General features: G+C 40.5%; 1 protein-coding gene across 16 annotated transcripts in view; it reads left to right on the top strand.

Moving 5' to 3' along the window:
• The window catches only part of NRG1 (neuregulin 1), a 458,245-nt gene that overhangs the window by 415,387 nt on the left and 22,783 nt on the right, over positions 1 to 20,075 (top strand). For 13 of the 16 annotated variants that reach the window (XM_062609798.1, XM_062609799.1, XM_062609792.1 and 10 more), the window contains 2 exons: positions 10,986 to 11,115; positions 17,797 to 17,855. In XM_062609798.1, coding sequence (XP_062465782.1) covers positions 10,986 to 11,115; positions 17,797 to 17,855 — 189 coding nt within the window. Of the gene's footprint in view, positions 1 to 10,985; positions 11,116 to 17,077; positions 17,146 to 17,796; positions 17,856 to 20,075 lie in introns of those variants that run through there. The other 3 variants (XM_062609804.1, XM_062609803.1, XM_062609790.1) reach the window with 2 other exon arrangements.

Below are 20,075 nucleotides of genomic sequence, written 5' to 3'. Positions count from 1 at the left end.
AAATGTCTCAGGCTATTAATCATCTTGGTTTAGCTCATACTACAATATCTTTACATAAATAAATGTGAAACCTACATCTTCTACAACTTCAGGAGAGTCCCACCATTGCCACTGTTAAGTCTTTGCCTAAAACATTGTTCCTGAGCACTTGGTCGCTTCCCCTTCCACTGGTTTGTTCCCAATTGCTCTTGTGTACTGGAGACCTTCAGAAATTTCTCTTTGTTCCTAACAAGCATAGAAAAGATTGATACATGTGCCCAATAACTGTGGCATGTGAAGCCACATTCTGTTTTTTTGGTGAAAACCACCCAGCTTTTGTTGGGCTCAGGTGTGCAATTTTCTTCCAGCCTTTGGGGTTTTTTTGGGGGACTTTGTTAAATTACTGGATGAAACACGGGAAATAATGCTGTATCAGTGGGCAGTAAGACAAGGGCAATCCCTGGGGCTTCTCCTGTGGGGTGGTGGATGGCAGTTTCCTCAGTAACCTGCAGAAGGCACTTTTGATGCTGAAAGTTCTTATTAGCACGTTTTTCTACCTGAACATACACCCCATGGCATCATAAAACCGTATTTCTCAGCAGTAGCTGAGAAACCATAATGATTCAGTTTGTAGACTGAAAGAAGATGGAAAAACAAACCCTCTAAGAGGTTTACTAATGAGCATGTGCTTTCATTTTGATACAAAGGAATGCAAAGGTATTTGGAGCAAATTGAGTGTTAGAAGGTCATTGGTAGGGTACCACATCCACTAACAGTTTTCTGCAACAAACCCAAAAGTTTAGGCCTAGTCTATGGGAGAGATGTGATCCTTTCACCCCACATAGTGGTTTTAAATGAAGATGTTAAAAAAGGTGTAGGCCTTGGCACAGGCACCTTAAAAAAGTGCCCAGCTTGGCTGTTTGTGTCTGAAGGACTTTAGCCTATTAGAGCACAGCTTTCTGCTTTTGCCCACACGCTTCGGATCGCCACCCCATCAGGCTTTTCCAGTGTTGCCAGTGCTCTCCTTCCACATCCCTCCAGTGCTTTCACATCTCATTGCACGCCAGCACCCTTACACCTTAACCCCTCTTCCATTCATCATATAGGTGTAGGTTCCCACCTCCAGGCAGCAATTGGGTGCTGCTTTCCATGAAACAGTTCTTCAAACAGTCACTTCAATGTTGCCCCCTGATTGAAGGGGGTCTCTGCAAGCCACTTTTCATTTTACTCGGAATATTCTCTTTTGTGGAATAACCTACAAAACCTTGGCTGCCGCCATGACATTTTCTTGTGTTCCCACCTCTGCACACCTCTGTTGCTTGCCCTTTATACTGTCTGTGGACAGCATCTCTGGCTGATGTTCTCCTTGATCTTGGTATACAACAGCATCCCATCTATTTACAGCAACAGAAATAATAAATACCAGCAAAGAGCCCCTTCTACACTAGAGCAAGGATCAAGGGTAGCACTGCTTTAGCAAAAGTGGTTTACATTAGAAAGGCAGCTGCCATGTGTAAACAGAGCTTTTTTTTTTGGTCACCAGTTTTCTCCCATGTGACTGTACATGCACTGTTGACACATCTCCTCCTTCAGCTGGACAAAAATCTTGGTTTTCTGCAGGAAGTGCGATGTTCATCTGGACTGCACGTTCTCCTTCACTCTAAGACTGCCTCTTGCAAGTAAACAAACCCTGCGCAGGTTGTTGAAGCCCTTTCTCATTCCTGTGGATCCATCCTTCTTGCAGGTCTGTGTCTGCACAAATACATGAGTACAACAGTGACTCCATTAACACAGCAATTGCTTGGAATCTGTTAGTATTTCATTATAAATCTGATTTTTGACAGATTTATAACCAGACTGTAGAAATTAACTGCTGGAGGAAATGTGCCATTTACTCTCAGCATGAACACATTTTATTTTTTTACATGATTGTATTTTTTTTACCAGACTTGTTTTAGAGGCTAGAACAATAACCTTATGCTTATTTTAATGGACTACTTCTAAAGTGGAAAAAAAAATGCAAACTTCTCATAAACATTTAAAAACTGTCTGGCACAGTGAGCTGTTTACTGCGTAGTCCTCTCTGATGTTTCTTGAGAACAGGTACTGATTAAATGACAGTTACCATTAAAATATAACTTCACTGAAGAAATAGCTGAATAAGATAAGGTTACCAGGTAAATGAAATAAAGTGCCAGAACAAAGAGTAACTGCATTTTTCAGAAAAGATGGGTGCCATAGGTGACAAAAGATGGGTATAGCAGAGTGGACATTTGCCTGTGTACCCTCCCAGAGAAGACTTTTTCTCCTTGGTCTCAGTGAGCAATTCAAAAATAGGCCAGAAGGCTGGATCTTCCAGCAGAGCCCAGCACCTACATCTAACAGTTTCTCGTACCTTTTTCCAGGGGAAACAGTCCATTTCAAATGTAAGGAATAAGTTTTAACAGGGAGAGAGTAAGTCTTCCTTCATTTCTACACATGGTATCTGAAAACTTAGTTTGACTTGTAAAGCGCCTATTAAAAAAAACCTAAAAATACAAGGTCTTGGTAATCTCTACTGGAATACAATTATCCAAATAAACTGACAAATAAATTCAAGCTTCAGTGCATTAGGAAGGAATCTTGTCTTCAGTAAGCGTTCTTGTTCTTTATTTAATTTATCTCCCACACCTGCCAGTGTTGTTGGGGGTCCTCTCTTGTAATGCTTTCTTATAATAGATATCAAGGAGATACTTGGCAAGCTGTGAGCAATCCTTTTTTTTCTGAAATTGCCTTTGCCGTATCTTTGACTCAGAAATGGATGTATATTTCCTTACTAGCCTGTGTTTCAAGGGGTGTCACAGGAGCTACCATTACACAGGAAGAACCAATCTCTGCTATTCTTCTTTTCCTCACCACCCAGGGACCTCAAGCTGGTTAAAGAGGTTGAGCTGTAAATGCCTCAGGGCCAGCACAATCTTTTCATGCCTGAAGTTTCCAGTGGCTTTTTCTCATGCCCACCCCCTGAAGCAGAAAGCCGCTAGGAAAGCAACAGGCAGCCTTCTGTGCACTGGGGATAAGGACAGAGGAAGTGGACATGCCCTTATGGACTTTGACTATGTACCTCAAAATCATTGAACTTGTTTCATTGTGGAATTAGTAAACTAATACATGTTTTCACTGCAGAGCATGCAACAGGAATGTATTAATTCATGCCTAGGAATCCCAGACTGGACATACTGAATTTTTCAAGGAAAAGTTGCAGACATAGTTTCCTCTTGCAAACTTATTTAACATCAGGTATTTCAGGAGGAAAGCTTTGCTTTCAACAAGGCTAAATACTTAAGGCGCTGTGTTGAAATCCATTTGACTTCAGAAAAACTTTTTTAAGACAACAAGGGAAAACAAGGAAGTGAATATGACTATAAATTAAGCAGATCTAGAGAGCTATCTTGAATTTCTGTGGGCTTATATGCTCGGTTTTAAGTGCGTTCTTCCTGAAATGCTTTCCTGAAGTAGGGTTCCTGACTTCATATCAAACATCATTTGTAATAGAAAGCTTGCATGTTTCGTTAGATAAGCTGCTGAATAGTCTTTATTATCCCTGCATCTCTGTGAGAAGATGATAGCACTAAAAAAACAGAGATTTTGCACTTATCTGCAGGTGTATAATTGGATAGTTGGTATTAATAAGAAAAATCCTTCAGAGGAAAGAGGAACAAGAGCTGATTTTTACTACGTTATAATGGGATGGAGGTATTTCAGTACTCAATGTGATAAGGAAATGCTTATGTCAGTACCACTACATACCCATCAAGTGAAACTTGATGGTACCAAGTACTCCTCTTATAAGTCTCCTTTACAGTTTTGAGGGTCTGCTCTGTATCCCCACTGATGGTCCTTCCCCAGCAGCCTGAAGAGACCATTCAGAGCTCTGTGGAGGAGCTGTGAGGTACATGAGAGTAAGGTCCCTTGTGATGGCATACATCTTGCCAAATGTATTACTAGTTGTTATGCATGGGCTCTGTCCCTGTTAGGAATTTCCAGCCCAATGAGTTATTGACATTACCTTGCTGCAGAGTGAGCGTGGAAAAGAGTAGGGTGAAGCCTCTTAAGCAAGGTGAGCCAGGAATCCTTTTCTACAGTTTATTCGGCCACTCAGGCTTTTCTGCATAGTGGGATGCTCTCCAGTGCAGCAAAGGACTTCACACTGGATAAAGTTCACAGTATCATGGCAGTTGCATTCATCTCCTTATCTGCTGTCTGTTAATCTAAGGCCTATAAGTTTTCAGACCCTCACGCCCATTCCTGGCATTTTCAAGGTTGTATGAGAGTCCCCTAGTAGTAAAGGCACTTGCCTATCTGGCTGTCAGTTTAACATTCCTGGGCTTAGACGTATTTTTCCCGCACTGGTTCCGTCTATGTCTATTTCCTTTGCACTTCCTGTCTTTTCTTTTTTCGCTGCCCTTCTCCACCACACACACATTTTTCCTCCTGGGACCTTCTGGCCTGTCACTGCCTTGTGTCTTGCCATTCACATCTCCCCTCACCAGGTGGGGAATGTTTTCCAAAGGCTCTTGCAGATCTTTTGCAGACAGTTATCACATCACCCTGGAGTGAAAGTTGACATCTTTCATGTCTCAAAACCCAGTTTCAACAAGGTCTCTTCATGCACCCTTGCACTCTTCCACAACCCATGTTACCCCTTTTTTCTGAAAACTCTAGTGTTGTCAAGCAGTGATTGCATTTCCCCACTAACCCACGAGCTGTGTGTGTTTCTGACAATCTTTCCTCCAATCTCAAAGTTAAATGAAGCAAATGAAAATTGTTCCCCGTCAGGCCATCTTTAGCATGTGTCACCTCTTGACCCTCTGTGGTGAGCCAGATGCTGTGCAGGTCTTGAAGTCGCACGCCTGCCAACTGGGTCAGTCTGTTGGCCTATCAGGGAGGAAGCCATCGGGTGGTGCAGCAAGCTGAAGCGTCTGTCTTCTGTTTTTCTTTCTTTCTTTTTTTTTCTTTTCTCTCTTTTTTTTTTTTTTCTTTGGCTTTGCTTTGCTTTGCTTTGCTAAGGTTGGATTAGTGAGGGGAAGCTGCCACTCAGTCTGTGTCGTAGGGGAACTCTCGCTGGCTTGGTTCAAGAGTTTATGGGCTCTCAATCTTTCCTGAAGTTTCTATCTTGGAGGCCCAGTGATTTCCTGTTTCCTTCTTGCTGGCTCTGATCTTCATAGAGATAATGCCAAAGCAAGAAAGCACTGTCTTAGGGCCAGAGAGTAAATCTACTAACTTGCATGCACTTAATTCCAGCTGCTAGCAAAACAGCAGGCTCCTTAAACGATCCTCTGTGAAAGTCCCAGGAAGCTGCTACATTGCGAAGACAGAGCTTAAAAACTGTTGTAACTAGATTGAACAGCCAGTTTAAGATATTACATCACCAGAGTAAGAAATTCTAAGCAGCCCCATGAAATAGATCATGAATTCCTCCTATAGAGATCTGGATTTATTTCTTTTTTTCTCTGATGTTCACACACTGGTGTTTGTAGTGTTTTAAAACATAGTATGTTCAAAGCTGCATGGATGCAGTTTCAGCTCTGAAGCCATTAAATATGAAGGGCATGAAACACATCCTTCTACACACCTGGTAATATGGAAATTCTTGTCTGTTCAGAAAGGGGTTAGGTTCTGATTATTCTCTGGTTTTACTTTCTGTTCTCCTTGAAGTTACCCATATAGGTTTTGTTGCACACAGTTATGCTAGAGCCAACAGTTTTAATTTTTCAGTGCAGTAGAGAAATGCCAAGGTTTTCTGCAATCACAAATACTTTGCAAATCAATCAATCAGGCTATCAGGGAAGTTGAAGTATGCTGAAGAGGCTCAGTACTCAGTGGGAAGAAAACAGATGGTTTACCTAAGACATAGAAGGGTTAAGTGCTACAGCCAGCAGTACATGGGGAATCAATCTCCTCTGCAGATCAGGGCTGGACATCTTTAAACTGACCATCAGCAAGTCAAGAGAGAACTGGATCGTGCTTCTAAAGGAATGACTGAGCTTTAAGGGAAGGAATGTGAGTTAGTAAAGCTGACTTACTTATGGTGTCATGTCAAAGCTCACTTGTGTCTGCTCTCTCTGCTCCTTCTCTCCCTCTGTCCCTCCTTCATTTCATGCAGGTCCCTTCCTCTTCCTTTGGCATGAGCTGCAGGTAGTCTTTGCTTAAGCCTTAACCTCAGAAAACATTGATAAGCAGAAGTACTTGTTTTGCTCTTCCCCATTAATTTACTCCATTTGTTCACAAAAGGACACTGGAAGGCTCTTTTCCTCCAGTCAATTAGCTGGTGTATTTACATCCCGTAAGTGGCCTTTCAGCAAGAAGGAACTGCCTTTGTGCTGCAGCTGCAACTTCACTTTGTATCCATTTAGTCATAGATATCTCACTAGTCCCCTTGCACGACTTTGAGTGTGTCCTCTGATTTTACACCAGCTTTGCAGAAACTTCATTCAAAGAGGCATGGATACCATTCTGTTTAGGTTGCAAAGCCCTTTCCTCTCAGTCTGTACTCAGAGGACCCTTAGGGCTCCTCTCAGAAGACTGCCTCTCCAGTGCAGGGCCTGGGAGTCCTGCTGCCGCAGCTGCTGAGCTTCAGAGGGGGTTTTGGAAAGCAAGAGAGAGAAAGACTGCATTTTTCCGTTTCAGGACAAAAAAGGGTCAGAGATTCCCCAGGTAAACTCAGAATTACATGAAGTTTTGTCTACTTAACACAAAATGTTCCTAAGGTATTTTCACAGCAGTAATTTGTGTTTTAGAGAGTAGTTTTTGAAAGGCACAATAGCTTCTGTAGTGGCTTTGAATGGTTTCCATAGAGGGAAGCAGATCTCATTGTTTTTCATTGCCATGTGAAGATACACATTAGTGGAGACTGTGTTCATACTGGCTGCAGGTTTTTGGTTTTTTTTTTTGAGTGTAGTTTTTTCTGCATTCAGGGAAGGAAAAGAAAAAAGGGTAGAGCATGCAGTGTTTTCAGATGTTATCTCATGCATGATATTTTCCAGTTTCATTACAGCATGTAATTTGGTCCTTTCACTAAGCCAGGGTTTAGTGTAGAGCTCAGGAGAAAAACAGCTTTTCTACCTCGTGCTTGTATAGCTGAAAAAAAAAAAAAGAACATAAAAGAAAGGAGGCATAAATTATGACTAGGTGAGTAAAGAGCACCACACAGCTACATGGTCTACAGCTGTGCTTTACCTCACCGCTGCCAATCATTCCCACTATACGTCTTCCAACCCCATGTCTGCTAGAGATGTATGGAAAGGCAGTGTTTTAGGGCTAGTTATAGGATGTATGAAATGAGCTCTGATGAACACCTGCTCCCAAACACCACATTTCTTCCGTTATGTGGGTTTAAGTGAAACTCAAAACCATAGTTAGTGTTTCTTGTATTTAATTTGCAAAATAGACTTACAGTGCATACCCAGAATACTGGCCATATGCCATAAAAAGTATGTGTCCTGTGCAAAGCAAAATTAAGATCAAAATTAACTCACTGGAGACTTTTTTCCTCCCCTCACCCCATGGAGTTTCCAAGCTCAGGCAGACTGGGACTACAGTGCCAGTGAATCAGTAATGCAGAGAAAATGCTCATGCAAGATTTATACAACAGTTTTGACCATGCGATGCCAAAAACGTGGGTAGAGGCACTCCTCACAAATATGTGTAAAGCCCTTGTATCATGAGATTATTCTGAGAGCTACAGATTATTCGCATCTCTTATAATCAGTTCAGACCTATTGCTGCTTTCCAAAGCTCGCTTGCATCAGCTGGGCAATAGCTGTCACTGTGAAACTCCACTGTGATCTGCTTTTGATTGAGCTGCGGCTTAAAGAAAAAGCAGTAAGCAAGGTGATGAAAACAATTACAGATAGCTACAAGCCCACCTGTTACTATCTACCTTCATAATTCAATTTAAAACATTCCATTAGCCAGCAGAGTAGTAAAATATTTTTTTGTTAGAAACATCACAGACAATATTCTTTTTTTTTTATTCCAAATTAATGCATTAGCTTTCTGAGCTCGAGGACATCCTCAGAGTGCCTGTCTCACTTGCAGGTTGAAGTCTTTTAGTAACTCAAAATATACAATGGTGGATAGGCTATCAGCAGGGGTAAGCTTAATAGTGAGTTACCTCTTGAGATTCATGAGGCCTTAAAAATGCGCATTACTGTGTAGATGTAATTCATTCACCCACATTTATTACATCTTAGGCCATTGTATGCTATAGCCTGTCACGTTAAGGCATCTTCTTTGGACTAGTAACCCAGTCTCCTTTAAAGCCAGGAAGACTGAAAGACCCTTCCACAAGGCAAATCTCCCCGTCCTATGACTCATGTCAAGGGTGGCGATCAATCCATTGATATCAAACATAGATGACCCTTCACCGCTGAGCTGATGGCAGTCTGTTGGCCAGTCTTTTGTCAACATTGAGTGTAAAGTCCTGTTTGAACCGGTGCTAGCCAAAAGAGTGTCAGACTACTCTTAAAACATGACCCCTTTTCCTGCCTCTAGACAAGGCATATATTTATCCTGGTCTGAGAGGTTATAAATTGTGCTTTGAGGGGCCAGGAGAAAGGAATGTGTTATTACAAGGAATTAGTACTCCACGTTTGCATTTTCATTGGCACTTAGAGCTCCCAGTCAAGATCACGATCTGGATAGATGTGACACCATGGGTGGGTGCAACAGTGAGAAGCAGGAGGGAGCTTGAGTTTCAGAGGTCATGGGAGGGCTTTTCCTGGCCCATCAGAGAAGGGCACCCCATGCAAGCAAGGCATCATTGGAAGAAAGATAAAGAAGCTGCTGTGTTGGTAGTTAATGGCAAAGGAAGAAAGTGATACAATATAGCTAAATCCACTCTGAAAATGGTGCCTGCCAAGGTGGCCCATTCTCCCAAGCGCTGAGTGCTAGAACTGCAGTTTTACTTGGAAGATGATGGGAAACACATGAAAACCAAGTATGACAGGGACTGCTTCCTCCTAATTCTCAGAAAAAAAGAACTTGAAATGCGTAAGTGGTATTTCTTGATAGCCAATCTGCTGAAAAAAACAAAACAAAACAAACCTGTGTTCTTTGGATTCAAAGTTTGCAGCAAGTGGTAGAACATCACACATTGCCTACTACAAACAATGCCCCTTAGGTGCCTTCATGTTAGAAAAAGCTTTGACTATCAGACAAATTTTCTATAGGTGCTTGCAGCTTTCTAGACAGCTCCATTGGAATCAGTCAGTAGATATAAGCTTTGTTCCACCTCAGGATAGAAGCTGTCTTTCAGAAAGAAAAGTACTGGGATTTGTTCAGCACTGTAAAACAAATTCTTACTTCTGTATGTCTGGAGATGGGTAAACAGAAACCTTGCAGGAATCTTTCCCCACTTGTTACAGATTAGAGGCAGCCACTTCAGTTAGCTTTGGCGATTTAAAAATTAGGGTCTTATTCTCAAGAGTTTAAGCTTGTTTTGCAGTCACTGTAGGGAGACAGACCACCCATAGCGGGGATAAGTTGAGCTGCTTTCTGTGATCAGTGGAGAGCACCTTACTACTGAACAATTCAGTTTTAGTCAGGTAACATCAAATTAAGCTAATAACATGACTGACTTGCCAGATATCACATGGCCCATCAGTGGCATGGTTCCTGAGCTGGGTACTGACTGGTGTACAGGCCTCAAGCATACCTACCCTGATTTAGACCAAAACTTACCCAAACTAGGGGGCAGCCAGAGATTTTCATTTGAGGCTGCAGCTGCAGCCTTGCAGGTACCTGTCTGACCTGGTTTTAACTCAACTTATGGAAGTAGTTTTGCAAGCGCAGAGTAGCGTTGAGGATCTGAGGACGTAATACTGTCTCCCCATAAACCACTGTGGCAGTTAGCTAGTTTAGGGCAACCTCAGATAGATTCACCATACTCTAGCAGTTACCAGCAATGACTATAGCTGATAGCACTGTTTCTCCTACTGTACTGCTCCTTGCTCAGAGTACTGTACTTTGCTCAAAGTATTTACTTGACAGACTGCTTGGGCAAATCCTAATGCTGAGACTTCTCATCCTACCGTGGCAGCCTCCTAGGTTTTCTAACCAAACCATGCTCCTGCCTTCTCCAGGTATTCCCTAAACACAGCAGGGAGTAAGCTAAGAAACACTGCAGTTTTCTGCAGTGGTACTTCCACTTTTTAACAGTGGTACTTCTATTTAATAGCAATTTAGACGCCTAATGGTGTCTAGCAGCGTTGGTAGCCCAAACTGCTAATAATTCAAGCCCATCTCCAGGAGATGCTAGGTTGGCCTACTGATAAGTCTCCTGTGGACACAAGGATAGCAATTGTACACACACAAGAAAGGATGACGCCTTCAGCCCTCTTGTCCTCTGCCTCCCTAAGAGTCGAAGCAGAACAGCCACAGCTCTCTCTTACAAGCAAGGGAAGAGGTATTCAGCATTCAGCTGATCACCCTCTCCCTGGGAAGAAAGCAGTGTCTGGACCAAGGGGTTCAGTCCTGAGAGACTGGATCAGCACAGGGTCTCAGGTTAAGCTCCAATGAAAAACAACTACTTCAAGATAATGCCAGGAAGAAACCTCATCCAACGCCACATTTTATTGGGCACTGTATCAGCAGCCTGTAATGATTCTCACACCCCAAAATCACTTGAATGCAATTAACATAACATAACTAACTGCACATAAATTCCACATTCTCAATTAAATAAATGTGTGTTGAAGAAATTCGAGGTCACTTGATGGACAGTGAAATCCTCCCTTTTTCCCAGGCTGTATGTGGGGTAGCCTATCTCTGAGGTATGTATTTAAACTCCACTCCCTCTGTCAATCAACAAAATACGGAGTTAGATAGCTGCAGCAGACAGGGAGTTCAGAGGGCTTGTCAGATCCTCCTTGACCTTACTTCTTTCCTCACACAGAAGTACATTTTCCAGTCAGGAAGTAAAACTAAGCTATTCTGATCTATATTTTCACTCTTGTCTTTTCCAGCTACTTCTACATCTACAACTGGGACAAGTCATCTCACAAAATGTGACATAAAGCAGAAAGCCTTCTGTGTAAATGGGGGAGAGTGCTACATGGTTAAAGACCTCCCGAACCCCCCAAGATACCTGTGCAGGTAAGGAAACCTATTTGCTTTGGTGGAGCCATCAGGTTCCAGAAATGCTTTTTCTTTAAAGGAGCACCTGAATCAATCTCTTTTCCTGTACTTGTGGCATTAGATATTTCTTCTTTTTTAAGGACGTGGATGTGAAAGTAACCTAGCAAGAGCAACCTCTGTGTTCTATATATGAGGTATAAAAGAGGCTAACTGGGAAAACTTCCCACATGATACTGCTACAGCAAGCCCCATTGATGTTAACATGGCGCGAAGTAGCACAACTTGAGCCTCACATTAAAAATAATGAAATAGATACTGCAAATAGCAAAAAAAGGTGTGTGGATAACTGCATTGGGTAAATACCCTTTATACAGGACAAACTGGTTATTTATATTTTGTGCTGTAGTGACTAAACACTTTCTTAAGAGACCAGATTCATGACTGGACTTCTTGCTTTTGTGTTTAATTATATAAAACACAACAAATATAACGGTAATTGATGGAGGTTAATATTTTATGTGAGGATCTTGATTCAGGAAGTCATATGAGTTTATTTTGAAGGGTGTGCTTGTGCACCATTCTTAAGTCCTGGCCTGTGCTGTATTGGGCTGTTGCAATAGCCCACTATGTTGGAGAACATCCATGGAGAGCTACAGCACTGTAATTCATATCCTGCCTGGTAGTGTTTACCTCTGGAGCTGAGCTAGTCATAGTGAGTTACTGCTTCCCTCTGACTTGAGAGGAAAGTTAACATTTAAACCGTGGGAAATGAACGTGATATCTAGCAGGACCGAGTGGAAAGGGGTCACTTTTGTGAGGATATTGCTGTTTTTCAGACAGAGAAAAGACAATGGTCATTAAAGACTGTCACCTACTGTAACACTTCTGGAATTAAAAGTCAAAAAACTCTAATTGTAAAGATGAGTCTGTAAAGCTCTATGATGCTTAATAAAACAAACAAACAAACAAAATCCAAGCTCCACAATGTTTTGCTTTACTTGTGAGTGCTCTTGGTTTTGTAGAAGGTGCACTTTATGAGCTTTGTTTTGCTTTGGTTTTTCACAGATTGCTCTGTTGCTGAAAGTGATGAATATTTCATTGATTTTAGAATCATTTTTAGCTAAAGTGAATATGGAAAAGTTACTGGCTCTGGTGGCACGGTTTCTTTTTTGAGAGAGAAAGAGAGAGAAAGATTTGTGTTAAATTTCCATAATCATTATAAGCAAGCAGTACAAGATGAGCAGTTTGCTATGACTCTCCAGGGCATGTACAAGAGCTTACCTATCTGTTTTGACTTCATATGCAAACACTGCTCAGAAAACTCCAGGGCAGCAGAGCTAAGCATCTAGCAGACTTGCTAATAATTTACATTGTCTTGACAGATTCAGAGGTACAGGGACTTTTTATTTATTAAATTAAAAAATCTGACCATGTTTGTTCTTTGCTGCTATAGATCAGCTAACTTTTTTAATTAAATGTCTCAGAGACACTTGAAGTGGGGATCTTTTCCCCCTCTTGTAGTCAAGAAATAACCTTTAATTCCGAGGCTGGAGTTGAAAAAAAAGGCATTTCCTAAATTTGGCAGATGTGCCTCTCTCTGGGTGGTCCAAGACCTATTTGGAAAAAGAATCAGAGCTGTAAAATCAGAGAGGGTGAATCTCATTTGCAGTAAGTCAGTGGAAAAGGATTCTTATCCTGAGGATAGTCAGGGCCACTGGCATTTTACAGGGCCTTTTGCTATGCACTCTAATACTTGCCAGAATTGAAACTTTATGTTGTGTAGCAAAACAGGACATAATACAGCAACGTAAGCGAGAGTACATGAAAGTGGGTGTACTGGGAAACTGAAGAGACAAAATACGGTTCTCTTCTTATTTCATTAAAAATACAGATGTCTACTTTTAATTCTAGTATTCCAGTGTTAATTAAAATAAGTATCTAACCAGTACACATTGCCTTCATTGTTCTGAGAAAATAAATCTTCCCCCAGAACATGCCTGTGGAAACAGAATGCCTGAAATATGGTACTTGCTCTTCATATTTCTGCCTCAGTAGCAAGTTCACATTTTTCCATATGGTCCATCTGTTGAGAGCAAAAACAAAATTTCTAAAGCATGAGCCATATCATTCTAAATTGGTTTTATCCCTAACCAAAAAAAAAACATGACTCAGATTCACAATAACCATGGAATTTTCCAAGTGATATCTCAAGTTATTAAAAAAAAAAAGGGAGCTCCTAAATCTATCTTCTATTAAAATCTAGCTATGTATTAAAAAATACAAAAAAAAAAATAAGTGTTTTGTAAAATATATGTATTATGATCGACTGGATCAGATTTTCCTCTCATGGATGCTGGTGTAAACTTCAAGGAAATTCCCTGCTTTCAAGAGGCAACCATTTGAAGCACTCAAGAAACATGTGAAGGCTTAGTAATGCATGTACAGCAACACCTATGATAGCATGTATGTTCTCTCCATGTATTTTAATTGTGCCCTCAGACTGAACAAAACAATCTCAAAATACGAAAGATGAAAAAGGAAGCTATGAGACTACTTAAATAAACTATTGTATAAAACTGTCAGAAGTTTCATAGGAACATGAGTCACATTTTGGAAATGTCATAGACTTTCGAAGTTCGGACGTTGTTGGCTTCCTATGAGACTGAGGTACCTAAGTCATTTCTATTCAGTTGAAAATGTGTCCCCAAGTTCCCTGAAGACCAAAAAAAAAAAAACAGCCAAACAGATAGCTTCTTCAATAAATACAAAATTAAGACCAGAATTCCTAGTGTTTGCTTCTTACGTGAAGAAAAACTTATATGAATATAATATCCATTATGTTTTTTTAGAGTGGTTTTTTGAAGTATCCTATCAGGAAAGCCTTGCTGGTCTCACTAATTGATTCCTTACTGACAGAGATCATCTTTCTAGTCCTTTCAGTGTTACTGAAGAAATTATTTTACATCCAAATTTCACTGTATGAAAATAATGCTTCTCTCTAACAGAAAGATGCTGCTATTTTTCTTAATAGCAAAAGAGTGAATTACAGACTTTTTAATGATATGGCCATTTTCTATATCCATCGTCACGTAAAGGCCTTGGTGGAATAGAAATTGATGGAACATTCTTAACAGCAGCAGAAAGAGGAAATTTGTTTCCATAATACTAGAAAAAGTTCCAGAGATTCATTCAACAAGCTGGATGAAAATAATAGTTCTGACTTACTTAGGCTATGAAATGGATTACTAAATATGGGAGTACACTGTACTTCACATGGAGAAAAACATTCTCCCATAATGTATTTGCTTATAAGCAGTGGAGGAAATGGAAATGTGAGGTCCTCATCCATTCAACCATTCCTCTCCTGCTAAAACCCAGTTTGATGACATGCATTCAGTGCAAATACCGCTCTTTGCAACTACTGTGTGTAGAGTGTGTGTAGAGCAAAAAGCAATCATATTAGTATATGTGTTTTAGTGTTGTGGCTTCATCCAGTTAATGCAATAAATAAATAGACCAAGTAGTCCTTTTTAGGCAGAAAGGAAATGATAAGGCTTTCACAGCACAAATGTCTATCGCTGCCTGTGTTGCTTCACTCCAAACTTCGATAGCATCATAAACGAAAATGGTACACGGGTAATGAACTAGGAAGGACAGACTCAACAAGAAATAACATCTGGAAACTCTGAGTAAGCCAAGGTTTTTGAAAATCATACTGTTCCAAGCTGTTTGTAAAAGCGCAGTCCACAGTAAACAATCCACCAAACAGCAATGGAAACAGTGTTGCAGTGTATATCTGAGCAACAGCATGTCTTCAGCATCTACACGTAATCATAAGCGGACAGGCATCATCTCGGTTGTCGTGTTGGCTGGCCCACCCTGGACCGTTCTCTGTGGCAGGTACTGTAGTCCATTTGCTGACAAGGTTTCAGAGTGAGTATAAATGCACCTGAACTGTTTTCAGCACCATGTCAACAGGGCTCATCCTCCCTGCTCTGCCTGGAAGAGATTTCATCATTGTCTACACCAGTATTCAAGTTGTTTTCATCACCTCCACAGCTGCAACCAACATCTGAAAACAAGCACAGAGTAAGCAACTGCCACTGGCCAGTGAGAGGAGCAAAGCCTGAGGCTTTTAATCAACAGCATGTTCACTGGGATTGTGTAGGGCTCAGCCTGAAAAACAAGATGTAGAGGTCCCTGTGAAGTGAAAGCCAACGCAGCTGTAAATGCCATCTTGCCAGGGATGGGTATTAAACAACATCACAATAGTGCAAAATAAAACTGGAATCACAGGGGTAGAACACTTTTACTCTTATTTAGTACCACAAGTCAAAATGTCTTCTATCAAAGGCGTTTTGCCTTCCCTTAGAGAGGCAAAAAGTATTCTATCATGTCCAGCAATATTACCTTTTCATGAAGTTACCTGTTGCGTTTTTCTCAACTGAATATATCTGTGGAGACTAGGATCTCTCTAGGGTACTTACCAAAAGGTGTGACCTTGTCTCTGAAGAACATAAAATCCATTCCTTTGTAAACAAATATATTACAGCAAATCAGCTCCAAAGAATCATCTGCAGAACCTCAAAATAGACCTTGATTTTACAAAAATAATTCCTGCATGTTTTACTTGAACAAGATACTAGTGTTTATGTCTGACACTGGTCCTCTGCCAAAGTGATTTTCTGGAAATCCCACTTGTACAACGGCAGCATCCCTCACCTTAGGGCTAGAAACAATTGTGGAACAATGGAATTTGAAAAATCAGGACAGCTTTTAGTGCACATGAAACTTGGACGGACAGAAGAGGTGGAAGATTTTTCTGAGCAACATGCATTTGCAAGTAAGAAGGATCTTTGGCCCCTGGTAAGTAAATGATGAAGCAATTGGAAAAGAAGACTAGCACCAGATTGGCAGCAGGATTAAAAAAGGAGATGATTCTTGTGCCATGACAGACTCATAGAGAACGTAAGACATGCAATGCAAGTGAGATGTATTCAGGAAAGCACATATCAGGTAATTTCAGGTTTCACACTGAATAAGAGAGGATAGAAGAAGGAGAAGGAAAGAAGATTGAAATCTATAGATGTTTAGTGTGCTGGACAGTAATTCACACATTTGAACTACAGGAGCCTGCATTGCTATAGTGATCTTTTGGGAGCCTGAGCTCTGCCCCAAAACGGAGAATAAAGGTGCAGGAAGAATTGACACCCAGCAGCCAAAAAGACAGGCAAAGCACAGAAGAGAAATTCCTTCACTGTGATCAAGGGGGAAGCTGCACCAAAGTTTGCTGCAGAATTGGTTATGAACTGCAAGGGCGGACAGCAATGGGGCTTCAGATTTAGAGACCACCTTTGCCTTCTGATCTTCCTTATTGGCCAGACTGACTATTTTTTCATCTGTCAGCCATGTTGAATATACTTCCTGCCTTGGAATCTGAGTTTGTCTTCTCACTTTTTGGATCATTTTTTTTTTTCTGTAATTGCTGCTTTAACTATTCCACTTCAAAGGAAATTGCTGGAAGACACAAGATGTTATTACAGAAGTAGGGAAATCATGGTATTTTCATAGATTTTATGTGACTGGTGAAAGCAACAGTGTAAATTGCTGTTTTCCACTGCTTTGCAAATTTAGAAAAAACTTACTCTGGTGCCTTCATGTGCTGGAATAAACCATGAGTTGATATACATTTTTGCTAGTCTTGATTCTTCTTTTTCTTCTTTTTTTTCAAAACAGACGAGCAAAAAGAATTCTTAGATTTTGATATTTTTTTTTTCCTCTGACGGATTTTTACTATAAATTTTGCAAAGTGTTGTGTTCTGGAAAGTTTACACTTTCTTGCCCCTTTTCTGATCATTTTTTTTCTAACACCTAACCAGGAGGTCACTTAGTGCACTCCCATCTCAATAGGCCAGGAGATGTGAGTCTGTTAGTGCAGTGGTTTTAGTGTACTTTTGCTTATCACGTTTTTGCCCTTTAGGTGCCAACCTGGATTCACTGGAGCAAGATGTACTGAAACTCTGCCCATGAAAATCCAAAACCAAGAAAGTATGTTAAAATAATCTGAACTTTGCTTTCTTCCCCAACTACAGCAACAAAATCAATAGTACTTGGTGTTTTCACAGTTCAGCTGGAACCGGCCTCTTTATGCACTAATATATGACCTGATTCTCTAAAGTGAAATCTGTACACCATGGCATTATTGACCTCCAAAATGTTTCTCATTTGTATGATTTTTGATCTCTCCATCCGTTCACAGATGCATTTGCATTGCACACACCAGCAGCTTTCTTGTTTGTGAGACTGCTGTAAAGTGCAACCCTAAAAGAGCAAACTCACGGAGATGAGTGGTGTGTCCTCGCTGCCTTGTGGAAAAGTGCATCCTAAAAGCAATTTGGGAATTTGGAATGGTGAATTTCTGCCTTGAAACATCTTGAAACACACTTTGATCTGGATTGGTTTGGTTCAGCTGGCTTTTCGGGACGGGGGGGGGTATTTCTTTTCATTTCCACAGAGCAAATGAGTTGCTCTCAGCATCTTGAGCCATTTTGACATGCTAAACCGAGATTCAGTTTCTGAAAGTGAACTCACCAAGTCATATCAGTTCACACTGACGGAGCTTCTTTCTTAGCATATATTCACCTCTTCTCTTTTCTCTGTTTTTTCTGTACCATTTTTTTTGTTTGTTTTTCCTCTCAGGTGCCCAAATGAATTTACTGGTGATCGCTGCCAAAACTACGTAATGGCCAGCTTCTACAGTACGTCCACTACCTTTCTGTCTGTGCCGCAGTAGAAGCATGCTCAGTCGGTGCTGCTTTCTTGTCGCTGCATCTTTCCTCCAATTATTTATTTTTAATCAATAACTAGATTTGTTGCCTAAGGCCTAATATTGATTGTCTCTGCCTGTTGCATGAAAATGATAACAAAAAGCAATTGCAATACTCTCCTGGATTGTTTGACATTGAGGTTATGGGGAAATGAGAGACTTAGGAACATTGTAAAAGTAACACTGAATGGTGTGATATGGACTCCCCACTGACATCAAGCAGTAAAAGTGAAAAAAAGGTGTTTTGAAAGTCTCACATTTTATTTACCACAAAAAGTTTATGAATCTTTGTAGAGGGTAGAACTCCCCCAGAAAAGGGAAAGGTAGCTAACCCTCTGCTTGCATATGAGGTTTGTACTCAGACCTAAAAGTTAAAGGTAATTGACGTGCTTACATTGGTTCTAATGAGCACATGCCAAACAGGATCTAAATATTCATCCTCCTCGTTGTCCAAGTTTCAGGGAAAAAGACACAGAAAGAAAAAGAAAAGGGGAAGAGATGGCATAAACAATGGGGTCTGACATACTTATTTGTGGCTAACAGATGCAAGAGATCAAGTATTTCAGAGCCAGATTAGTTGGCCAAAGATATTTACTAGGCAGACACACATAAACACAGACTCGCATCCACCATAGAGGACACTATGTAAGACTGCTGGTAGAATCAGCACTGCAGTCACATAAACTGCATCCCCGCATAAGTACAGAGGGATGGGTTAATTATTATTACTTGTCAGGGAGGAAACAGGAAGTACACTGAGCATTTATTTTATCTTATTGGCTATAGCAAAGTCAAAGGTAACAGGTAAGAAAATCGCTTAGATCTTACATTTTAACGCATGTGTACCATTCATAATTAATTGTCTCTGGCATCTGAATGTACTATGATCTAAAAGCAATATTATAGGAACTGGTTTTTTGATGGATTACTTGCCATCACAGATTTCAGAGACTGTAGGCTAGCTTAATTTAATTTCCATTAGTATATAGGACAAAAAGCAGTTTAGCATGTGCTGGACATTTTGGAGCCTGAAGATATGCATAGGTTTTCTCTTATAATGATGGATGAAAAATGTCCATACATAATTCATACTGCCCATCAAGGAAGCTACCCATGTAAATCTCAAGGGTGCTGACTAGAGACCAGACCTTCCAGCACTCAAGTGTGTATTTTATGGCCTGTTTTAAAAGCTTTATTGGTGTGAGTTATTTTTAAAATGCCTCTGGTAACTATGGATTTGAAATTCTTTACGCTGTTACAGTGTTTAAGTTTACCATACATTAGATTTAAATGGCCTTTTCTGTGTATTGCGGTAAAAAGTGCAGTTAAGCTTATCTTAGAAGCATCATTTAAAAGGAGGCTGTGTAAAAACATAAGATCAATTGTTGCTGAGTTTGCTCTGAAAACTGTGGAAGAATTCTATGTTGACTATAAATTCATTTTTCCGCCCACGGAAAAAAGAAAAACAGGTTTAGGTGGGGTTTCCCTTATTAGTTTTTCACTTTCTAACTCTGGTTGGGATTTTAAAAGAAATTTTTGGGCGGTAGATATTTCATGAAGTCGCATCCATGGAAAAGGCATAGATGCCCTTGCCTCGCTGCAAGTTATGCTCATCTGCAAGTCCTTAAGTTAGTCCAGTACTGTTCTCCTTGAAATGCACTGGAAGGAGAGCACACCACTACCTGCCCTAGGCTACTCTGAGAGCCCCAACAATGGCTGTGAGACTCCAGCACTTCTGCCTAGCCTGTGTCTGCAGTATAACAGATGTCTTAAACTGCTGCAAGTCTGAAGTGACACTTTTGGAAAGGGTCCAGCGAGTGTAGATATAAATAAAAAATAATCATTGAGGAACCATTTATATGACTTTTTATTACTACAGCCAACACCAACCAGAGCAGACAGTTAAAAAAAAGGGACTTAAAATGAGAGTTATTTTCAGACAAATATTGCATTTGGGGCTTACAGCCAGGCTCATATTTTGCACCAAGTGGTGCGGATAATTAACTTAGCTCTGTAGATGCAGCTTTTGCAAAGTTCAGAGCAAATTGAGATGTTAAAGAGCCTAAGTGCCAATAGGAAACAAAAGTGTGCATTTAAACTATACAGTACTATCTAATTTTACTTGCTTTCCAAAGGTGTTTCTATAAGCTGG

Source organism: Pezoporus occidentalis, unplaced genomic scaffold (assembly GCF_034315485.1).
Source record: "Pezoporus occidentalis ecotype Australia unplaced genomic scaffold, CSIRO_AGI_Poc_V1 ctg140, whole genome shotgun sequence".
NCBI lineage: Eukaryota > Metazoa > Chordata > Aves > Psittaciformes > Psittacidae > Pezoporus > Pezoporus occidentalis.
This window is presented reverse-complemented; position numbering and strand designations above follow the sequence as displayed.